At 38.5% G+C, this 9,086-nt stretch overlaps 1 protein-coding gene across 1 annotated transcript in view; it reads right to left on the bottom strand.

The window, feature by feature from the left end:
- LOC112137166 (zeta-sarcoglycan) overlaps positions 1-9,086 on the bottom strand; it is a gene marked incomplete at its 3' end in the record, with an annotated part of 352,152 nt that overhangs the window by 126,498 nt on the left and 216,568 nt on the right. Inside the window, 1 exon segment of the mRNA XM_024259329.2 lies at positions 1,523-1,732. Coding sequence (XP_024115097.1) covers positions 1,523-1,732 — 210 coding nt within the window.

Below are 9,086 nucleotides of genomic sequence, written 5' to 3' on the forward strand. Positions count from 1 at the left end.
GAGTTTTTGCCCTATGGGCTTAAATCCATAACTGAGTCATACCAAATGGGACCCCATACCTCCCTCTTGACACTTAGCATGAAGGGTTGGATTGGGGGCTCACCAACCTGCCAGGGGATGGAATGAATATGAAGAACTAGTTTCACACACTGGTGTGTAACAACTAATAGAACTTTAAGTTTGAAGTTTCATTCTTCAAGTGATAATGACTTATTTGTTTGGCTGTTTTTTTGAGCAATAGCGGCCTCAAACATAAAGCTGCAATGCTTTTAGGTGGGTGGTTCTTATTGAGACTATAAATAGGGAGCTGATCTGAAATAACTAAATGAAAGATTGTTTTTTTAGCAATACTTTTGGAGTTTATTGTCTGTGCCTGACTATGTGTCTCAACATTTTCAACAATCATGAAGCACAGAGCCCATTTTAGAAATGAAGGAGTGAATATGACAATATTTCTCAAAACTATGAGATGCTGGATCTCAATTGAAAAAAAGAAGCAGTTTATTTATATAAGCTTATCTTAAAAAGAGCAGCTTAGCCCTGACTTTGTGAAAGATCACAGAGTTAAACTAAAACACGATTCCATTTTTTTTTCTTTCAGTAAATGTGTTCTTTGATTCACAACATTTTAAGCAGAATGAAAGAACTTATAAAAAGACCAAAAAGAAATTCTTGGAAATTCTAAAGATATTTATCAACATTAAGGTGATAAAATCATACTTTTATCAAGAAACAAGAGCATGGAGGTTTTATTATTTGTATTACATTAATAGGTGTAGGGAGTCAACATAATATGGAAGAGGTCAATGTCCATTTAAGGAAATCTTATGAGTCTGCTGTTCCTAGAAAGCTGGTCCCTGAAGAGGGTCCGTTCCTGCAGACCTCCATACTAAAACACAGCGGAAGAAATCAATGGTGTGTAAAAACTGTTGGAACAAACAATTTTTACCCACAGTAATTACAGCTTGTCCTTTCATGGAGCAAAAAGTTAATTTAATGTGAGATTTGAGACGTTCTGTAGTGAAACAAAATGAGTGATGCAACTCTCAGTGATGGGTTAGTTACTCCTTGAAAAAACACAGTTTTCCAAACTTCCACCATGATCTGCCTTTACATAAAAGGATAAACTCTTTTTTTATTTTTTTTAAAGAGTAAACACAAGATAAAGACCATAAGTCAATGCGATGCACTTCTGTATCTGGTAGTGTTGTCACCTTTTGAGGTTATTTACTCTTAAAAAATAGGACATGCCAAACAGTGGCGCCAACCTTTAACCTCTAGCAGCTATGTGGGGCTCAGTGTCTTGCCCAAGGACACTTGGGCACATGGGGCCGCAAGGTGGTAACCAAATCTGCAATCTTCCAATCAGAAGTCAGTAAAGAGTGATGTACTGATCAGAGAGTACTGTTTTTTTATTGTTGTACCTGTAACAATACCAATAAAGTATCTAAGTCTTGAACTTGGTTTTCTTTTAAAAGAAACGCCACAAAACTATTCTAGGTCGTTCACATTCAGGTCTTACCGGAGTGAAGTTCATGACTTTAAGGATCCAGATGGTCAGTGCCAGGTTGACAATCATTGTGACGAGGAGGAGGAGGATGAAGAAGTACAAGCATCTCTTCCTCCAGCCGTAGATGCCCACTGCTGGGTACACCTGCGCACCGCAGACTGACGCTGCTCGATGGTGCAAAGGGTTGGGCTGGGCTGCCAGGATGTACTGCTCCTGTGTCATCTGAAAGCCACAAAAACAGAAGGACGCAATTAATTACTGAGATGTTTTCATTTACAGGAACAAGAGATTCTCTTTCAGTCGAGGAGAAACTTCATGCTGAAACAACTGAAAATTGTCAGAGTGAACCAAAGTTGTCCATTTGGCAACGAACCAAGACCACCTTGAAAAATGGGTCTGGGAGCGGTTCTTGGTCTAGGATTCTTTTTAGTGTATTCAGACTGAAACTTGCATTATCGGGGGAAGATACATCAGTCTGAATACACCCTAGGATGTATTCAAACTGATTCAGACACATTTGGTCTGCTTTAAGTGAACCTGTAGTTCTCCCAATAATGTGCTTATTAGAGTGTATATCTGTAACTGTAGCGTCTCCAGTAACTGTCATGCAGGATTCCTCTGCAGTACAAAAGCTGCAGCAAAAAGTGTTGAGCCTAGCCTTCATACAGACGCTCAAAATTCTGGAAAGCATTTGCAGGCGGCAGGGCATCCATCTTTCTGTTCTGTTTTGACCCGCCCTCATAACTGCTGGCCAATGACTTAAGAGATCGTTAGTCACATGGTTTTGTTTTCAAGGTTTGGTTCTACACAGAAATCTCCAGTAGACGCCAGTCTGAATACAGACCAAACGCAGGTTTCAGGACCCGATCCAGAACAAATAAGTGAACTCGGTTTTCCAGGCTGAATACTCCCTTTGACTCAAGCTTGAGTTCCACTCTCCTCACAGGAAAAACAACTGAATAACATTGAAAGGTGAGTAACGGACACTTCAAATAATTCATTTGAGGCCATGAGAAATCCTTTTTTTGATCATGTCACAAAACAGGGTTTCAAATGTGTAACTAATTCAAATGTAAAATAAATGAACCTTAAGGAAAGAAAGCAAATATTTAATCCTATTGCGTTAGTGAGCAAAAGTAAATACATCAAAGTGTGTGGCTTAGACACCAAAAAATACTTTAAACCTCTGCCCCGTTCAGTGAGAAGGAAAATTGGTGCACATTTTAGGGATTTTTATCCTAGCTGAGAGGTGAATACAAAAATATTAGAAGCTAAAAAGATAGGAAAGTGGAGGAAGATTGTTTGAGAGTTTTCAAAGTGAGATAGTTAGAAAGAAAAAGAAACCAAGGAGTGATAAAAATTAGATTGAGGTGGAGCTGTTAAGTGGAAAGATAGTACAGCTTTGAGTACTGAGAGATAGGAAGAAAGGATGCAGAAGAGAGAGAGAAGCCAGATAAGGCAGCAGAGAAGGACAGAGTCCATTAGTTGTACTGCTGCTGGTGGAGTCATTGGAGGAGAGAGATATGGACACAGCTGCAAGGCACCGCTATCTCTGTCCATCGCACTCTCCATCTCTTTACCTTTCTCTCTATACTCCTCTCTCACTCCTTCCTCCAACTCTTTCTAATTTACTTCCTGCCTTGCCTCTTCCTCCCCTTCTTTTATCAGTCTGTCTCTCTCTCTCTCTCACACACTTTATGCCTTTATTTGCTGAGAATGCATGAATCACCTCAGCTACTTGCTGAGTTTCTGTTACCGCAACGATTTTTCTCTATATAAACCCATATGATGATGCTAACAATATTTGATGGGGGGTTGAAATGCAAAGTCTACCATCATTTACTCCACAGTAAATATATAAACTCTTCAAAATCCTTTTTGAAAGCTCAGTTATTTTTTCAAGAAACGTCTAAGTATAAAAATTAGATTTTTTTTGTTTGGAGAGTTTCCACTCGTGTTAGAATTTGGAAGAAGTTTATTTTAATCTAAGGTAGATTTCAACACAATTTTAAAAGAAAAGTTGAGAAGTTTTTTTCTCAGCAGCTGCTGTGTCCCTTAAATCAGAAAATGTGAAACATGACATGAATAGTACAACACAAACACTGGCAGGTTTCACACACACTTAACTTTTAGATTGAAAGAGGTAAATACTTTTATTATGGTTTTCTTGTAACATGTAAAGTTGCATTTGTGAGGGTGGAGGGTTGGAGGTGAAAAACAGTCATCAGGATGTTTTTTTTTGTTTTTTTTAGGATTTTTTCATTTATACTGTACATGCTGCAGGAGCACAGAGTTAGTAAAGCCTTGTTGTCACTAAGTGGTGCAATCTGGTACATTCTGGTCCGGTTTAAAATGGTTCAGGCAATTTAAGTGAGCATTTTCACTCAAAGTTGGACCATCTTTTGGTGCTTTGTGTATATATATATATATATATATATATATATATATATATATGTATATATGTATATATAGTATTTAATGTTGCTCAAGAGAAGATTACGAGCAGTGAAGAGGAATACAGACACGTTTTTTGTCGTAAAAACCTTCCGCCAATCACCATGCACAACCTTATTGGGTTCATTTTATAATTGAATCGCTTAAAACAATGTATGTAATCTACTGTGTTTTTTATGTGTAAAAAGCAAGCATGCTGTGGTCATATAATTGTTTAAAAATTACAGTTGCTCTGGTACAAACATTCAAAGAAATATAAAAAAAATAAGTACATTACTCTCTGGAAAGAATATTTTACTGCTTTTTTGTGTGGTCACATAAAATTGCCAATTAAAGTTTTTAATGAATTGATATAGGATAAAACAACTACTTGAGCAACTAATTAAGTTGAAAGTTATTATTGAAAACGATCACAACTTTTATAACATTTTGGAAAAACAGCCACAACTTCCAGCTTTTCTGCCTGAATTATTACAAAAAATTGTCATAAGATTGTGGAGGGACTGTACCTCAAAACAGACTACAGTTTCCCCTGTTTACATATTTGGATGCTGGTTTGCCGTAGAATTTTTGCCAAGGAAAAAGGCTGAAAAACACTGGCTTAAAATATCGGCCTGACTGGAACATACGCTCAGTGGAAACGAGGCATAAGAGGTTAGTACTAACTTTACAAACGACCAACGACGAATGATGTTACCCTTAGGTAAGTGTGTGCAAGCTATGTTAGCCTGACAAATACTTAATGACACAAAAGACAGAGACCCAAAACATTCTATTTTTTCAACAAGATCTTTAGATGAGGTTCTGCAAAACACTCATTATGTTGACGAAGATAGTTCATACAATTGTTAAGGTTGTATGCAGTTTATCAATGTGGCCTTAGGAGACTCACTTTAGATATTAATTTATCTTACTAAATATGTTAATAAACCGTATTTGGCTTATTGTGGTAATAAATGTCTTACTTAGACCCTATAAACACATTATTAATGTTTTTAATGGGTTAATAAAGCTTGTTAAGGGAATCTTGTTATAAAGTGTTACCACGACACCCCTTGATGTGGCTGAACGAGCTCAAGGAAACTGCAAGGCACACCTGTTCCTGTACCATGAATGCATTTTTGGACAAGCGTCAAGCAGCAAATGTGACGCTAAAGTAGAATTCGGTGTGAACGTAGCTTAAGGCCTAAGAGGTCAGTCATATTGAATAGCATCACCTGCTTCTAAACTGCTCTGCTCCTCCAAATGAAAACGGGCAAATAATGCTAAAATAGAGCAGGAGTTAGACACTATGAAGTTATTGAAGGTCATCTTTACTCACTAATCCACACAAGCCAGGAATGTGTCCTGTGGCTGTCATGAAAGTAATCATTTTTAGGACAAAATGAAATCCTAAAATTCTCAGCCTACAAATTCACTGCTTTATAAGAGCAAGGACATCAAGAATCACACTTCAGAGTGTCTCAGCATGTTCTTAAATCCCTGTGACTCCTGGGGAGTAAAGTAATTTTATCAGTGAGTAGTTTGCTGATTGGCTGATGCGCTGCCTCCAGTTCTCCCCAAACCAGTAGGAGCGAAGAGTTCATGAATAAAACAATTTTTATGTAAAAATGATTTTTAAAAGCAGTCCGCCGGAGGACAGAGGAGATTTTGTGCAAACAGAGGGACAATATTAAAGTTTTAAATGATTTGGTTGCAACAACGACACAATAGTCACAAAGACAACCTGAATGCAAGAAATGTAACAACAGAGTGGTTTACAGCGCTAATAAACTTCTGTAGCTTTTATGTGAAAATCTGACTTGATGTGCAACAGCAGCACTCTGCAGGCTGTCTCCAAAGAGGCGCAACGTTATGTAACATTATTTGGATTTTATTTTTCCTAACACTTATAACTTTCTACACACATGTGCGATGTGTCTTTTTGTAATTGGTCAACATGTAAAATTCAGTCTCTTCTATTTGCTCTTGTACTACTTCCAGCCCTCCAGTGAACCTGCAGCTTTTTGTACTTTTCATCATTCTTATTAATTTTTTGTTATTAGCTATTTTTCATATTTTATGACAAATTTTCTGCATCTGTAAAATTATCCGCATGAGGCCCAATGAGGCAACATTTCTTTGTGATTTTGGGCTATGTAAATATAATAGAATTGAATGTTTTCTGATGTACATACTTCACAATCTCTATACTGTTATCAAACTTGTACAGATATTCATATTCTTCCCTTAACATAAACTGAGACTCTGAGAGCTTCGCACAAGAATTCCAATGTGTTTGCATACATGGCAAATAAAAACCTTGAATAAGATCGGATGATGGAGTAATGAAATGCCAGAACATTAACAAATTCAATCAAGATGAAATACGGGTTGGATAACTTTAACAACAGAACATGTATGCAAATCTGTTATGCTTCAATAACACAAAGTATATGGTAATAACTGAGACTTTAAACAAGTGAGGAGCTGATCATCACCTGCAAAAGAAAAAAAAAAGTAGGTAAAAAGGCTAACTGATTTCTGGTTTTTGGAAGTCCAGACTTGAACACAAACTCGATTGAGCTGCTGGTAACGATTGAAAAGAGACTCCATGTCTTTAAGGCACTGAGGAAGAATAATTTAACCTATTCTACTGGTGCACAAGAATAACTTTTGCGTATGCTGAATTAGCGTATGGTTCCCAATAGTGTCTAATATAATTGCATTGCAGAGGGTCATAAACACGACACAAAGGATTGCTCTCTCCCAACACCGGACAATCTACACTCTTCACACTGAACTAAACACCCACTCCAATGAAAATTGGGTTTTATTTACATGTTCATGTAGAATTTTTCTCATGATGGAGGACATACATGAAGAGAGTTAAGCTCTAAATTGCATTTCTGAGTATTTCTTTATTCAAATCGTTGTGACTTAGCCTGGCCAGGTGAGCCCCACAAAATGAGTCCCAATTGGGTTTGTCCGCAGTTTCTGTGGTGGTCCTGTGTTTGCCCACATTGGCTCTGCTGCCCATGGACCGGGAGCCTGGGCGACCCTGTTACCTCTGCTGTCCACTGGGCAGCTGGCTAGAGTAGCGAGCCAGCCCACTAAGAGCCCACTTCAGCCCACACAGGTGGGCCCACCATCAAATCTGTAGAAAAACCCATTTTCTGCCCTCTTTTAAACCATTTAGAGCCCACTTAGCCTTGCTGGCTAAGAAGATGAAAAATGTTATTGGAAGAAGCCTGTAGCTGTGACGTAGGTGCTACTACCAGCAGGCCACTAGATTCCTGCTATTCTCTATTGTGAAGCATCCACCTGCAGACAAATAGTACGTCTTAGTTCTCCTCGTCTGAGCTGGAATCTGGCTCTGAAGTGTATGACTGGATAGCTCCAATGTTGCTCGCCATTTTGATATTATCTCCAATTTTCAGTTGGAGGATGATGGGAAAGGAGGGCACGCTTACTCTAGACTGGTAGTCCTGCCCACATCTTAGAGGTGAATTTCTAATGAACTCCTGCTGCTCTGTTGAAACAAAAGTTTTTTTTTTTTTATGCCTAAAAACAGCATAATTAAAAGACCACTGGGAATGGTTTTACAATGGCTCAAAAGATAATTGAAGTGGGACTTTAAGAAACCCAAAGCATCCTCAGAGACACATCAGATTCTGGATCTATTTGCAATACCTACTATCAGCAAGGCAATGGAAGAGTTTTTATCCAACAGCCATGTTCAATGACAATAACGGGGGGAAAAAAGTGTTTTCATGAGACGTGACACAAAAAGTAGACAGATGGTGAATGTGACTTTGAGCATTTCTCTGGTTCATCTATTTTTATTTTTTTCAACATATGTATGATTGCTGCAGCTTGACTGAATGTCTCTTTTAAATTTGTTGTACATGCAGGTACTATGATAACAACCTCTATGGTATTCAGTTTCATTCCTAAAAACAATGAAAAAAAGAACTGAATAAAAGATTTAAATGAGGAAGCTTGTGTCTCACATCGCTTCACTCCACGTGCAAGAGAAAAACACAAAGCTCTTTTTAAAGATGCATGTAGAACAAATGTTCTCTATTTTGACTAAATCTAATCTGCCACATTTTTACATAAAAAGAGTGAGGAAGCAATGTGTTAATGTCAAGTGGAGAAGATTTTCATGTTTTTTTAATACAACGTTTCATATTTTAGCTGTGAAAATCCAGAAACATCCTCAGCTGATTTTTTTTTCTTTTTTGCTCATCTGATAATCTGCATCAACAGAGAGAAATGAATCTCCACCAAAACACAGCTGTAGGATGGGACACACCAAATCAATAGTGGTGTGTGTGCTGCTCCGCTGACATGTTTGCTGTGTGTGTTGTGCAGCTTTCTGTGGTGACCTAGAATGCTAATCATTTTTTCTGCACGCACCAACAGAGGGAATCAATAGGCGCACAGGTGTGTGTGTGTGTGGATCTGTCAGTTTTGCCGGGGTATTTCTCAAGGGCGAGAGTGGTCAGAGAAGCTGATGCAGAACCTGCAGGTTCGCCGGGACTTTTGAGTGTGCAGCCAGCATTTTCCCAGCGCCCGTGCGAGCTTCCTCCAGATGCTCAGCTTTCTTGTCACAGTTCACAGCCATGCATGTTAGGTTAATTGGTTATGCTTCATCGCTGCTGCAGATGTGAGCGTCCACGGCTGTCCGTCTCTCCTGTTAGCACTGACTGACGACCTGTCCACGGTCAGCCGAGACCTTTCAGAGAATAAAATACCTGCGATCCAGATATTAAGCAACTCCGAAGCACTTTTGTTTTTTCACTTCTATTCTTACTGTAGATCAATCCACCTCCCCCCACATGTCTACACTCATCCCTCCAACCTTCTCTCTCAGTGAGTTTCTTAAATTGAACTGACAACAGAATCATCCATCAATCCCATGGTGCACCACAGCCTTGAGGCCCAGTAGTGTGACCCAAGTTTATTAACATCATAATACCTTGACAGTCATAAAAACAATGCTCACAAGAGACAGGGCATCACAGACACCAACAAAACACCTGATTTCTGACAGTTAGTACACAGATGAACTTCACTGTAGCAGCTGGTTCAGGTGCACTTGAAGGTTGATAACATTTTTTTTTTTTTTTTTTTTTTT

Source organism: Oryzias melastigma, linkage group LG1 (assembly GCF_002922805.2).
Source record: "Oryzias melastigma strain HK-1 linkage group LG1, ASM292280v2, whole genome shotgun sequence".
Classification (NCBI taxonomy): domain Eukaryota; kingdom Metazoa; phylum Chordata; class Actinopteri; order Beloniformes; family Adrianichthyidae; genus Oryzias; species Oryzias melastigma.